At 34.1% G+C, this 15,932-nt stretch overlaps 1 protein-coding gene across 3 annotated transcripts; it reads right to left on the reverse strand.

Moving 5' to 3' along the window:
- Positions 1 to 1,642: 1,642 nt before the first annotated feature.
- Positions 1,643 to 15,257, reverse strand: LOC142986182 (DENN domain-containing protein 1A-like). Of its 3 annotated transcripts, XM_076134503.1 has the most exons (14): positions 15,047 to 15,257; positions 13,510 to 13,665; positions 12,980 to 13,117; positions 12,205 to 12,388; positions 11,855 to 12,112; positions 11,673 to 11,774; positions 11,467 to 11,579; positions 11,174 to 11,282; positions 10,910 to 11,098; positions 9,037 to 9,069; positions 6,844 to 6,950; positions 6,300 to 6,510; positions 5,175 to 5,612; positions 1,643 to 3,382 (listed from the first exon to the last, which is right to left on the reverse strand). In XM_076134503.1, exons 1-14 carry the CDS (start codon positions 15,061 to 15,063, stop codon positions 3,137 to 3,139), a joined length of 2,301 nt encoding a protein of 766 aa, XP_075990618.1. In that variant the 5' UTR covers positions 15,064 to 15,257; the 3' UTR covers positions 1,643 to 3,136. The 3 variants fall into 3 exon arrangements, with proteins under 3 accessions (XP_075990618.1, XP_075990619.1, XP_075990620.1); XM_076134504.1 differs by lacking the exon at positions 9,037 to 9,069; XM_076134505.1 differs by lacking the exon at positions 5,175 to 5,612.
- Between the last annotated feature and the right edge of the window lie 675 nt (positions 15,258 to 15,932).

Raw genomic sequence — 15,932 nt, forward strand, 5'->3', positions numbered from 1 at the left:
TTGAATTTCTAAAGCCTTTCTATAACACGAATTCTTCTACTATTGATTCGTCGACGATTGGCTATCTATCAGCATATTTTGTAAAAAAGCGTCAGCACATAACACTCGCGATATTTAGATTTTTCCATAATGCGTTCCTACGTAGGTAGGTAGGTACTTTACTTACTTACATAATTGACTGCAGTTGGTAAGCGTCATACTTCTTTCTTACTAGTTCTTTCAACAACTTCTATGTTCCTATACTGCACGTTTGGCGCAGTGGTTTAAGCGGTCACCTCGCCGCAACAACCGTAGCGCCGCGTGTGGTGGGTTCGAATCCCACCCGGGACAAATCTTTGTGTGATGAGAACGAGTATTTGTTCTGAGCCTGGATGTAAATGTATCTATATAAGTATGTATTTAGAAGTATATAAGTATGTTTATCAGTTATTTGGTTACCATAGTACAAGCTCTGCTTAGTTTGGAATCAAATGACCGTGTGTGAGTTGTCCAATAATATTTATTTAATAATATTTATAAGTTCCGACGGCCCAATTTCAATTAACTTTTATAATCAGTTGCTATAACTTTCTGTTATGTTTAAGTACTTACACAATTTGTAAGGTCTATGTGCTACTGAGAATATTTATTTATACAGATAAATATTGAGAAAGCTGTCCTCTCGGTCCACCCCAGAATCGAACTGGAGATCTCGTGATTTTCGTCGAACCTCGTAGTATGACAACTGGTTAGATTAACAGACTGTTATAGGTACATAGGTGTACGATGATATATGAGATTGGAGATGTTAAGTACTTACTCAATTGAATGTCTTCAAATCTATGCAGTTGATGAATCATGTTCCTTGTAATAGCTACTTGCGTATAGTGACTCATACCAGCTGTTATAATCTGTAGTGCTGGTTCATACTTAGGTCTACCTTAGTATGTTTAAGCTGCGCCCGTAGAAGTGGGTAAGGACGCAGTAGAAGAATTATGGTCCAGTGTTAACTACTAACAAGTCAACTACTGCTGCAATACTTATATCCTCGTATATTTTATGCCATGTGGTACAATATTAAAGTTACACACACCACTAGCAGATGTACGTATGACCCAAGCAAAAAAGCATAAATTTCACACAGAATCCTGGTCAAACCGCAGCATATGAAACTTCAAGCAACAAAACATACTTTCCCAGACATCTCAAAGCTCAGACCCAAGATGCAGACGATGTACCTCTGTCAGCGTACGGCCAAAGTCTCCTAGTGCATATTTCTCAAGGATCTGTGTTAACGGTTACCTTAGTCATACGAAAATATATAATTTGATTTTTTTAAATCCTCATAGTACCTTTGTTGACCGCAAAATTTATTTGTAGTTAGCGATTTGACCACCAAAAAATCTATAAAATGTTTATTAGAGTATTCCGATAAATTAAAGACGTTCGTAACGTAATTTTTCCTTTTTTCTAAATTTCCTTACTTACTTACTTTTGAAGAAAATAATCATCTGATTGATATCAATTTAAATAAGTATCAATGGTTACTAAATTACTAACCGAGGTGTGTAGCTGCAGCTTGGAGGTGGACGACTATCGAAATTGCGCATAAATATAAAATCCTGTCAATCAACAATTTATGATTTGAACTGAAAACAATATATTGTCTTTTGTAAATCGTTTATTGGTAAATGGGAATAACATCCCAGATCACATTGTAACTACAATATTGAGTGTCGTTAGCGTTGTTATCTTGGGGATAACGGCTAAACACAGATACGTAGCTTATCTTAAAACCAGACCTATTAATCAATTTGTTGTTCAAACAAACTGTTTCAGTACACATCACACTGTACGGGATTTATCTATCACATGTTTGTGCTCAGGTATTGTAAGTAGATATATATTTTGGCTACAGCTCTATGACGCTGCTACAGCCTCTCGAGACTTCTCATTTTAATTCTAGTACTCATCTCTACAAAGCAATTTCTCAGATCACATATTCTCTACACAAGTTTGGCCTCTAGACAATAGACATATTGGCGACTGTAGCAGTATCGTATAGATCAGTTTATGATAAGCATCAGGTACAAGTCCAGCCTGACATTGAATCAACACGTTAGATCATTATTTTATTTATGATTTGTCTACCTACCTACATACGTTGACACGATCAAAGCTCAGTCTCACAATTTCATGTTTGCTGCTACATAATTTTTGTGATGAAAATATGATCCAAATTATCAATTTTATATTATGAAACATTTGAAATTCAAGCGATAACTGCAAGCATTAACTATTTCTATTTTATTATTCGACACTACCATTAGGACAATATCATCAAACGTTTATGAAATCACTGCATCCCTATTATCTGAAAGTAATTTATATTCGTGTTTCCGTAAATAGGTTTCTTAACTCTTACAAAGCACCTTAAAAATAATCCTCCAATATATAAACAAATATAGATTTAGACAAAATAATTCCAATATCTTATAAACAGGTAATTGTACTTTAAATTACATAATTATATCGAGTTCAAGATAATTTGAAGATGTAAATAATTGAATGCTATGTTTTTTGTCTTAAAACTTGCAATACAAAATATTTTGAGAATATCTTTAAGTGTAGGAGTTTATTTCATTAAACGTAAGTATACAATAAATAATTAATATAATTGTAAAAAAGAATCGTAACCATTAAATATGCATATTTATGTACGTATTAAATAATTGTGATTGAAATCATGTGACAAATAGGAACGAACAAAATATTACATAAATAAGACTTATCATTCGGAAGAACTAGAAGCACTTGGGGCTGTTTCAAAAGAAACCAACCGTAGTTATTCACCCATAATTAAATAAAATATTTACTTTACATTTACTATACACATGAATCTTACGCAATCGATCTACAACACATATACAAATATCATTGTTATTGATTAAACTTTACCAATTAATTTACAACTCATTGATATGTAACACTATATACATTTCTTCATACATGAATAACTAATATTAATCACTTCTTGCCATAATAAATAAAAAATGGTGTATATAAAAAATCGAAGCATTATACATAATAATTATAGTTTGACGCGATCTATACAAATATACATCGAGTAGAGAGGGCTAAGAGAAACATGTATGTACTAATTAAACGTGGTCCACCCTTTGGGAACATTAGAGGCGGGCTCCTGTCGGTCGCTCGATCCTGCCGAGTAGTCAAACATACCGAATTGGCTAAAGTCTAGTCCGTATTCGTGTAAGAGAGCACTGTCTGTTGACTTGATTTGTTCAACTTTCTGACTTTTATCACGACACTTGAGCGGATCGAAATCTTCTAGGTCTGTCGGTGAATCGTCCAGTTTAATGAGATCAGAATCTGAGCCACACGACTGAAAAAGAAATATGTGAGTTAAACAAACACAAAGCGACACATCGCTGGGTGCATTACTACTTTATCGTGCTTGTATATACGCAAGCGATCAATCTCAAACAAACATACCAAAACATATCATTATATTGGGAGCAATCACACGGTCTTTAAACTTCTAGATTACAGGTGAAAATATTTATGATTAGCATAATACAAGGCACAAACGATCAAAATTTAGAAGTGAAACGCTATTTGATCGATATACAAAATTACTTACACATAATTATTGAGGTCGCAAATGTACCGATAATAGAGGGAAAGAAAGAAGCAGAGAATGCTCCAGTGATAGTATGATGAGAGTAAGGTAGGATATTACATGTAGCTTATATCTTGTATGCGGAACTCAATTGTGTAACTACTTCTAAAAAATAAAAATCCATTATTTATGCATACTTATATTTAGTAACATGCATCTGCAAGTTCTATGTAAGCACGATCTTGCTGACAGACGACAAACAGTGTATTATATACAAGTGCTCGTGTCAAAATTTATATAAATAATAATGATAGGTACAAATACAAGAAGGCATCATTATACTACTTCCCACTAGTTTTATTGTGATGGCTTGAAACACTGTTTCAATAGATCTGATTATAATTTTCACTTTAAATCTAATCTTAATTAAGATAATATAGGATCACATATGAGATCATAGTTTAATACTACATAAAGTTATTAAATCAATAATTATTATATAATATTATTATAGGCTTCTTCCACAAGCCGCATTTAAATAAGAAATCTCCTAAATTACTCTACAATTTCTAATAAGTATATAATTTCTCATTAGTGCATCTATAAAGACTTTAACATCTATTATTCTTGTATAATTTATATGATTTCGTATAATAATACCTAATAGATATTGACAAAGTTCTAACGCACAAAATATTATTTTTTCATAATAAAACATTTTCAATAGAACTAGTAGGAACATTACTATCTCAATGTCAGTGGTAACAAAACAAAAAAGTTATAAAAGAAATAACTATCTAATTTCTTAGTAAAAAAAAACATTAGCATTATTATAAATTATAAAGCAAGGTGAAAATATATAGTGTATAGACATTCCATTTATACTGTATCGCCTAATTTATATACTTGTCATGGACAAAACAAAACCGAAAATAAATTATATTTGCATTAGTCAGCACTGTATTGACCAAGTGAAATTCTTGTGCGAAATTTCGCCAATTCATCTAATTAGTATACAAGGAACAATTTTATATAATTTCGTTTAATATTTACAATCATAGTAGAAACCTAAGCGTACAGCGCACCTCAACGACTTTAGAGTGCCGGTGAGTCTGACTCACTTGTTGTATCATCACATTATTATGGAGTTGTTAAGTGTGGATCCTCTCCCTTTATTTATTTGAAACATGCACTGCATTAGAACTGCTTTGTTATTGGTGTTTTATAGTAGACATCATTGACCCGTGATCCATAACAACTTTCCACCGTGACAGTATTAAAAAGCGGAGTTCTCAGAGATAGCCAATGTGTCGTGAGGAATAAAGGTTCAACCTTGCTCTGTTATTATATACTATTATTTCTTAAACAAGATAGATAAAGATATAAAGTAATTAATTATCCTCTATTAATATTTAAGTAAATATAATTAAATAGACAAACTTCGTGTTAGTGCAATATAAATCACTCTTGCAGTTCAAGTCACGTATGCTATCTCTTTAGGTTTAAAAACAAGGTACAAAATGGATATGATTACAAATAAGCATATCACAGTTACCTCTTGTAGTTTCGCCCTGTAGGGAGCTAGGTTGGCGGCGGGCCGCGGGGCGAGCCGGGGCTTAGCGCCCGCGAGCTGGACGCTCGCTCTACCTACTGAGGGTGCCGGAGGTTTGGGCGCTGTGCCATTGCACGGCGAGGGCGCGCTCGGTTGCGACATTTTCCTCTGGTTCGACGACAGGGTCAGTTTTAACTTAGCCTTGTCATTGCCTTCCGTGAAGCGTATCGTGCTGGTATGGAAGTCTGGCGTGGTTTTCACATCGTTTTTTGTGATGTTACTGACAAAGTGTATGTTGTTGGAAGTCGCGGGCGTCGCGCGCGGCGGCGGCGTGGGCGCGTCAGACAAATCGATTAGTTTCCTTGTGAAAATTATTGGGTAACGGACTGGGGGTTGGGGACGTTCCGGTAACCGGGGTGGGAGACATGGTGACAGTGTTTTCTGCAAAATAAAATTAAATAATGTGCCACGGTGCTCCTAGGAGCGTACATGCTAGTAACGCATTCACATGGTACTAAACACATATATGTATGGGCAAAACAACTATCTAAGCGCGGCACGAGTAGTGTTTACGAAAGCTTATCACATATATCATGAAATAAGCGCAACAGGAGACTTACGACAAGCTAAAGATACCTTTTTAAAAGTAAATGGAAGCAGACAATAGTCACTACATGTGATCAGGTATAGAACTACAGTTGCTGGTGAGAGACAATGAACAATTATTTCAAAAAGGTATCTACTGTGTAACAGCTATTAATGAAACAATGTAATCACACATTCGATACGCCCCCAGATATAGTACAGAGCGTATGATATAACGTCCCGACCTCTCTTATTTAGACTCGTAAACAAATTTGATATTTCACAACGAGGTAACTCAATTCAAATCACTCAGATGAGATGCTTGTACCGGCAGCAATCATAATAACCGACTAATCTAATAACTTACATGAAAATTCAAAACGGAAGATGAATGGCATACGAAATTAATATATGCAAAGTGGCGTATCGAAAGTCGTGATTCTATACTAACAAGCATGAGGGTACTGAGAGGAAGACACAAGCGTCTAACAAGAACGACATCTACATTCGTATGTTTAAGGTGCAAACTTCAGTGTCACTCACCGCTTTGTCGGGGAGGCTTATTTCGGAGTTGTGCGAACTGTTGGGGAAGCTGTCGCGTCGTTGTGCGTTCTTGTTGGCGAACAAGTATTCCATCTCGGTGAGTAGGTCGAGCGGGAGCGCGGGCGGCTGCTCGCGCGGGGCGATGGGCTCGCGCGCCGGCGACGAGTCTGATGAGTCCGATGACACGGGCGTCGCCGACCCGCACGAGAATCTGCCAATGACGACAATCAAAACTGATACCTTTGAAGTCTTTCCAAAGTATGGTACTCGGGTGAAGTAGTAAGTCGTATTCTTGTGTGAGCGACGACAGTTTGTAGTATTTTGATCTAGGCGTCACTTAACATCGCGTCGCTTTACGGAGTTATTGAAACCTCGGCCTCGAACTTGACACGCGCTTTTCTATTTCTATTTGTTTATTCTATATCTACGGCTGCAAATCTTGATAACTAGGCATGATACATTTAAATGATATGCAGCAATGCTCAATTTACAATACTAAAGAAAATTACGTCTAAATCAGTGACCTTATATTTAAAACAATCACCTGCTATCATCCGTAGTATTTATCGACGATGGTCGGGAACCAGTTCTCGGTATTTTATTCTTCAATCCTTTCACAGCCGATTTCATATTCTTTCCACCTTGACGGACCTTCATTAGACATTAAACAGAAATATTATAAAAATTATCATAGTTATATTTCTGAAAGCACGATACGAACAACACCTTGAAGTAAAATATTGGAAACATGCATGGTTTCTTTGATTGGCGACATTTTGTTCCTGGGTGCACTAATCATAATATAACCTATAAGGATGAAGGCAATACCAATGACCAGATAAAAATGATTTATAATTATCGTTTCGTTTACTATCAATCACATTACTCGACGATCAGGTCAATTGAACAATCATAGAAAAATTGTTTTCTACCACGATCTTTATCGATCGGAATCAGTGCTGACATTTAAATTGATTTCAATCACGTTAACTTGTGCATGTGTCAAGGACCGCACGTGATTGCTCACTTATGTCCAGATCTATTTTCGATCCACTTTGAGAATGTCAATTTGATTAACTTTTACACATTGCAGATGATACTTAGCAATATGTTTTAGCAACTGTCCACCTAGAGGAGAACATACATATAACAAAATAAATGTAAAATATGTAGATGTGTGCATTTAAGTAACGCAGTTGCATGCAATAAATACGGTGTTTTCTTGTAATACGGTACCCAGTGCTGAATAGAAATATATTATAATTTTGAATAGCACATGATATTCGTAACTTCGTGGAGCAAATACTTCGATCATAAGCTGCATCTACTGTGAACTACAATGTGCTAATGTATTATACATTGTTATGCACATATACATTACATATTAATTAAATAAATAGTACAGCAAAATATAGAATAAATAATAATAGAATATAAACATGCAATGAATAAAACTTACAATGTTATAAGTATACTTACTATACGTCATAAAAAAGCTAAAAAATAAATAATTAGATTGTATTTATAATGGCTATAACACACGACACTTCTTAGCATTGGCGTTCAATAGTTTTTAATGTACGCAGCAAGAAACAGCACATACATAAAACTATAAACTCGTATTTAAAAATAAACCATTTCCACTTTAAAAGGTATTTTAATGGCCAATTTCTGTAATAACTGTTAAGCCCTTAGTACAAGGCTATAAAAATCTCCAATACTCAGTATTCTAGTCTTCAAGCGACTACCACCATTCAAATCTATTGGGGTTCATACAAGCGCGAAGACTAAAATTGGTATGTATTGCGTAGCCTTCTTGTACGAACGGACTTAGTGTGTGTAGAAACGCACGCAGCAATAAAATAATTTAATGAACAATATCGCAAAATTGCCAATTCTAAGATAATCTCGTGTGCCAAGCTGATACTTAATAATATAATAAAAATACACGTATAAACAATATAGAAATAAACTTGTAGATAAACATTCATGCTATCTTAGATATTTATAAGTACATAATATATGTAGAGGTAATCACCCAGTTGACCTTACAGAGACATACTTACATACAGAATACCTACGTATAGTAAAGTATTTACATTACGGTCACAATAGGTAAACAAGTTTTTTTTGCAAACAGTCTTAATGAAAGATATTTAACGGGATAAAGGCAATTCTTATTGATGATTACTGATTCAAATCTCTCACAACTCAATTGTGATTTTTCCAGAAAATTTAATGCAACATACTCAATTGAGTAATTACCTTTTATAACTATAAAATAATAATTATACATAGCATACATAAATAGGAAAAGAGAAGTCAATTCACTACAGATATAACAAAAATGCATACATAAGTAAAATGAATAAGAAATATATAAGGTCGGGGAAAAAGTCTTTTCGCATTATAGTATGTATGTACTTGTAATAAAATCTCTTTGGCTTCAAGAATCACAAATGAGTATACGGTTCATTAGGTTTCTTTCAGTGAGCTCGTGCCCAACCCAAATATTGAGCTTTTTTGTGCAGAGAAAAGATTTTATTACAAGTTCATACATACCATAATGCGAAAAGACTTTTTCCCCGACATAATAATATAGTACACTACACACCGTAATACCATCACCGAATAAAATATCGTGTCTAATAATCTACTTATAAAAGTATTCTCCACCAAGTTATGTCTAACAGTGCAAGATCAGGTCATTGAGAGACAAGAGTTCGCTAGGACTCACCGTTTTGACCGCCGATTGCACTGCTGGGTTCGCCTGCAAATAGTCATATTTTAAAGCAAAAAAGAATAACTCGGGTACTTACAGCATGCAAGCTATGGTAGCGACATGTTTTAGGGTAACCATTGCATTTAATCGTTAATAGAAAGTAATCAAATAAAACGTTTGTTTCATTCCTCTACACGTTTGCTTACACCAAGAGAAAAATGGGAATTATACTACAGCGTTATAATAGGCCGCTATCTGTAGAATAGAATCTTATTGTACCTACACTTTAAGTCTAAGCTTATCAATACATAAAACTCTTTCGTTACTGAGTCATTCATTGATGGACAACGCACAACTAAAGCTATTGAACGTAGAAAATTGAAATTTGGTATTTCTTAAGAAGTGCAGAAGAGCACTATAAGAGGATTTTCGAAAATTCCACGCGTGGAAAGCCGATGGCAGAAAGCTAGTCATTTATAATGGAGCGTATTATTTAGTCAACAAGATAATAATAAAAGTAAGATTATAAGTTTAGAGATACGTAGTCTCAAAAGAAATAAGAATAGTAAAAGCCGATATGAGAGATCGAAGTATAATTCACGATTATTGAATTTTAGAAGACCAATTACTAATTAATTTATAAAGACTGAAGGATAATAAAATATTTTAGAGAATCCCAAATCTACTCATTTTAATAATAATGATAAATGTAACGCGAGTTTTAACTACTACTTTTTACTTCATGTCATATCGTATAGTAACACTGATGATTTAATATTATAGCGTGGCAACCCTACAACATGATAGAAGAGGAAAAATGAGTGTTTCTGTACAAATTGTATGGTGATATTTGGCTCCCGGTGTTACGTAATAAATATCAATATAATAATTTTAAACTACTGTCTTCTTATCACATATTATAGCAGGAAATTTTATTTACAAACGTTTGCTATTTTTTAAACAACCACATCAGTCAGCTCGTAACCACGGTTGATATAATTCGATCAAAACGTCGGGAAAATAAATAAGGTATTCTAGCCTTTAATTTTCAATCGCGCTTAAGACTTGTTACATTATAATATTATGCGTACTACAGAATTTGAATAGAACAGAAGTATCGTTAATCACCGATGAGGAAAATGTTCAACAAATAATAATATTTATAGAAATCGTCGTTGATATTATCTGAGGCCTTAGGCATAGACAGCACATTAACAAATAACAATGATAACTTTAAAATAAATATGCAGTTTGTATCAATAGAACTCGCATGATTTAAATATGCTACCTTTGTCCCGTCACGGGACAACTCAACGGGACTAGTGGGATAGACCCTAACCTACATTGATTCATTCTAATATTTTTTCTACAGAGTTTCAGTGTTTGGTTATTTTGTTTGCTGTTTTCATATAACAATATGGTTTACGACATAATTGCCCGGTGACAGAAAACAGTCGCACCCAGAATATGATATGATATTTCATGATATCGCAAGTAGTATTTCTAGGTATGAAACACCCACTTTCCTGTATTCTTATTGGTAATATATAGGCCAGCGAAGAAACGTTATACAAAAGGTAATGGTATATGAAAGAAAATTATTCTTAGAAATGTCGATAATTTAATGTGTAGGTAGATCGACAAAAGTAGTGTGTTCTATGAGTTGCATGATCAAATTTTGTATCATGCACCATTTCCCTTGGTGAATTTGAAAAAAATCATGCGTAAACAAAAAATAAGCTTTGGAAAATAACACAGCGTAAATATGGCACAGGTTTTAGATTACACACTACTATACACTCCATATGTAGTTGATTATATTTTAAGTGGAATGTTAAACCCAAACCTCACGACATATGAGAGATGACAGACCTGGGACATCAGTTACCTTATCTTTGACAGTCTTAAAGAATGCGCCTCCTTCTTTCTTGACGGTTTTGGCCCAATCCCTGTACTGTTGTTTTAGTTTCTGTCCACTGCCAGTGTTCAGTTTGTCGGCGTAAAGATTGCACTCCACTTCGAACTCGTCGTTAAAACCTCGTCCTGAGTTTAGTAGATCCAGTCTTTCATCAATAAACTGTAATTTAATCAAAATGTTAGAAACCCTGAAAATGGATTAAATGTTCAACATGTTACTTGTTCTCTTACTTACCTGTCGAAATATTTGCGACTGTAATATCTTTTTAAGGAATGGTTGCATATGTTTTCTGGTCCTTACAAAAGCCTCTGGATTAAATGTAATCAGCTGACCATTCTCAATTCTAAAAGAAAGCAGAGTTATTAATATTGTCGAAATATTTGTAATAAACGAGTAATTATTGTTGTGTGAATTTCTCAGCTGTCTAATAGATTAATTCAGTGTGTAATTAATACGTCTACGACACGAATTCTAGTGTGTAATGCTTGAGCTAAAATTTGTTAACAGGCACATGAATAAACTCTTACTTGATAGCATCACGATATCCACCTATCAAACACACTAGCGCACGCAAAAAGGCCCGAGACACAGCATCACCGAGAGCATTTTTATCACTTAAAGCTTTCTTTAAACTTGCTACCTGAAAAAAATAAACAAAAATGATGTTTCACAATGCCATATCTCGGTTATCATCAACATTAGTTTGCATGTAGCACGCACGGTTGATACTTACTAAATCCGATGGAAGACTCTCCAAATCGTTAAATGGAGTTCTGAGCTCATTTGCATCTACATCTAATACAACCACATCACCTATTTCCGACATTCTCACATTCTGCAATAAAATAACATTATTTTAATTCATAGTGGAGACAAACTTTTTACTAACAAGTCTAAAAATGGTTAAATACTAACCTCCATCACACTTCTAGGAACTCCAATTAGAAATGGCATGGGCGCCAATAAATAATCAACTAGATGTTTTGGTAATATGGGAATGAATATGTGTTGCCATGACATAGGGAATAGTGTTGCATTCGCTGCCTGCACACACGCTGATAGTCTCGAAGGCTTTGTTGCGACTATGGCCACTCTGCGCTCGTGAAGTAACGCGGCCCATAGCCCAGCCATGCATTTTGTGTCCATGGCACTGAAGTATTCCGTTAAATTACACTGCAATAAACAAAGTTTGTTGTAAAACAAATTATAATCAAGATCAAATTATAGTTAAGATTCAACTAGATTTCAGAACTCCATATCCTTACGTTTTCCGGAATACTTGGTAGTTTATTGTCAGGACACTGGCATGTGAAAACGCTGTGACCTTCGTTGTAGGTCACTTTGAGCGTGTGCCCGGGCATAGGAGGACGTATTCGACATGCTTCTAGGAATGATGTTAACTCTCCTTTTCCTGGACTATTTATAAGGTTTGCTATACAATTCAATAACCTGGAAAGAACAGTCTCATTTTAACATTCATTATTGTTAACAACCTTTGAACAATTGTAAGATGAGGAACATTGTTCAACAGATATGAACACAATAGTTTCATGTGAGAAGGGAATATAATAATGTTGCGTCAGCTATTGCATTGGCTGTCATTTGATTTGTCAAATAGAACAATCAAAATTTCCATTCCACGCACAGCAAACACTAGTCATTTATTTGCATTAGGTACAGTCAGTGATTTCACTTTTGTCCTCTAAATCTATGAAACATGTCTAAGATCAAATACTAGGAAAGCTCATTGTAATATTTATTTTAGCGTTAAACAACAAATTGTGAAGGCATGCTCGGCGTGAGTCATTGTTGACGAGTGTGACGTCACGGTCGACGTCAGCTTATCACGGCCACTAGTTATATTTAACTTTCCGTTGAAATATCTCAGCACAATATTAATAGGTAGTCGCTTAGCAAATAATAATTAGAAACAATAATGCAAGGCATAAAAACATGCTTCATGATCGCGTGTCGCAAAAACATTCTACACGAAAATTATTATACCTTAATGCTATTAATTTAATAGTAAATTATACTTACTTATAAAATATATCGTGCCATGGCAGATGTGATAGTAACACTAGCCCAGTGTTTGATTTTGGATCATACCGGCAGAAGCAAAATGTATATTTAGAGTCCTCCGATGTTAATACAAATGAGTAGTATTGTGCAAATGTACTGAAAACATATAAAGGAAAACTTGTTGTAGGTATATCTTGTTACTTCATAAGTCGAAGTGTACTATAATTATGTTAATTCCTTGTGAATCAAAAGGATCATTATATTTTAACTTATTTCCTTTTCATTATGCTTGCACAAAGTAAACAGCAGACTTTCAACTTTCTTATTGAACAACTTTCTTGAATGGCACCAAGTTAATGTCCTAAGTTAATAGATATGCAATTTCTGATAAACAGACTTTTCATAAAAACTTACTATGTTACGTAGATTTAAGCTATGTTTTTAGAAAAAACTTATCTTCTGTTTAACTTCATTTAGAACATTTTTATATCTGACAAATGTGCAGGTGAGGCAAATTAAATAGTACTAATAATTACACATTTACTTACTTTTCTAACTGACAAGGAAATGTAAATTTGGGTATATTTTTCAGTTCCTCCTCATTTTTGTATGATTCTGGGTATTTTTTTAATATGTATGGTTCCCTTAGATGATCACCTGGTGATACTTCACAGAATAATTCAAATAGGAAGCGTACAGTGTCTCTGAAAAAAGAAGCAGGAAAATAAGTATGAAAAAACTCACAATACATTAGAAATAAGAAAGTGTACACTAAATAGAATACATTATTGAAAAAATACAAAGGTTTTAAAACAAAAAAGAGACAGTTTCTTATACGAAAAATTTAATATAAAATCATGTGCACCGTGTACATATTTCAGGATGTCTGTGCATAGGTAATGGGCTTTAAAATTTTCTAAATTGTTGTTTAATATAACCAAATTATCACATGTTTTAAAGACTGGAAGTAATAATTGGTGTATCAATAAGTCTAATCATATTGGCTACCCGTCTAAATCATCATAACACAGAGCAAATGCCTATGTTCAGCAGCAGTACAGTAATGAGATAAATATAATATAAATGTTATTATAGACTTCTCAGCCACGCATATAAGCTTTAAGATTATATTACATGTAAGTCTAGACTCGTCATGGTCTGGTACATAATGCATAAATAGATCCAAACTTATATTCATCTTTGCATTTAAACTAAGCTGTTAAGTTTCAACAAAATTATATAAAGCATAATATTTTAAATTTTGAAAAAACTATTTATTTTTGTCCACATAGATGAAGTTTATTGTGGTTATTGTTCAATGAGATAACAAACTGTACCGTTTTATAAACACACTGTTGTTATTATAACTATATAAAATCTTGTCACATTAATCTCTTTTGAAGAGTTTACCTAAAAACCACAGCAATTATGTATGTCAATGTGAAATCGTCTTTTTACATTCTAAAATATCTTAGGTATCAATATCTTCAATACACATGTTGACCGGACGTAATGTGGACAATGTTTTCTCAATAATATTAGTATTTTAAATGAGGTACTATGTTTAATTTAAAATTTAGCTAAATTATAATTGCTACAATACAACTAATCTAACCAATAACATACAGTTTGTTTTATATTTCTGATAAGACAGTCAGGAACATATTATCATCTAATAATACACAAAAACTATTTATGACAATGTTATCTCCTGCAAAGAACCAATCATACAACCATTCAACTGGTATTGTTATCATGCAAATTTAATATGATCACTGTGCACACACATAAAAATTGATTTCACCAATAGAAACTTGTAGAGACACCCACCACAGGAAGCTATTATATCAGCGGACGACACAAATTACTGTTATCTTGTGGAGAGCGCAATGTTTCATAGGAAATTGAAAGGTAAATAAAACTAAAAAGCAAGATGGAGTTACATGATGATCCCAATAAAAAGATCAGATCGGTAGGGTCGCTTACTAGCTCCAACGACAGCAACTTATCAACATCAAATTGTTACAATAAAGCACTAGACTGAGGCCGAGTATCAGCCCTACAACGTGAAACGTTCGTAATTACCTTACTCTGGAACCCATGTCTCGACGTGGACCATATGAAATTTTGATTACATCTTCCACAGCAGCCGAGTAGTGGTAACTTATTTGAAAATTCACTCTTCATGAAACATCACAAGCCATAGGAAACTACCTCCGAGTTGTATGAAACATTTTTAAAGATTTTTACCTCTATTTCCAAACTATTACGAAAGACGGACGATGTTACTGCCTCTCTCGTTCCAGAGAGTATAACACAAAACATGTAGCATACGTAGAAATAGTGATGGTTCTATCTCTGTCACCCACGTTGAGAAATCCTATTCACTATCTCGTTCGTAGTTTGTCAAAAATATGAAACGCGATGGCATGTCGACACTTCGACACATCAACGTAACGTTTCGTTTTACGCTTTACATAATAAACGTCTCGATTTAATAAATATAGCTTTGTTAATATTTTGTCTTTGCAGAGTTCGTACTATGGTGACAAGCCAACTTATAAAAATGGCTACCTATCTAAGTACTTAATTCTTTGACCATTAACTTACAGAGCTCATCACGAAAATACTTTCCTGGGTGAAATTCTGTTATTGAAACCCACCACACGCAGAGCTACGGTTATAGTTATAGCCGTGATTATTGGGGCGAAGTGGTCACGTTACCAAAGCGCCAATTCGAATATAAGTACCTAGGTATTTGTTTATAATTGTAATAACTTTTTATATGCAGAATTTATAAGTAGAAAAATTTATAAGTAGTAAAATCCCAATTTAAATGTGTTGCTGAACACTAAACATCACGTATTTGGCCCATGGATCGAGTATAACGTACCTACCTAGTAGTAATAATATTATATTCAATACAGACGTTGTCTTTTGGAGTGAGATAAAAAAGGTAATGCGTACTGCG

The sequence above is a fragment of the Anticarsia gemmatalis genome, chromosome Z (genome assembly GCF_050436995.1).
Source record: "Anticarsia gemmatalis isolate Benzon Research Colony breed Stoneville strain chromosome Z, ilAntGemm2 primary, whole genome shotgun sequence".
Taxonomy (NCBI): Eukaryota; Metazoa; Arthropoda; class Insecta; order Lepidoptera; family Erebidae; genus Anticarsia; species Anticarsia gemmatalis.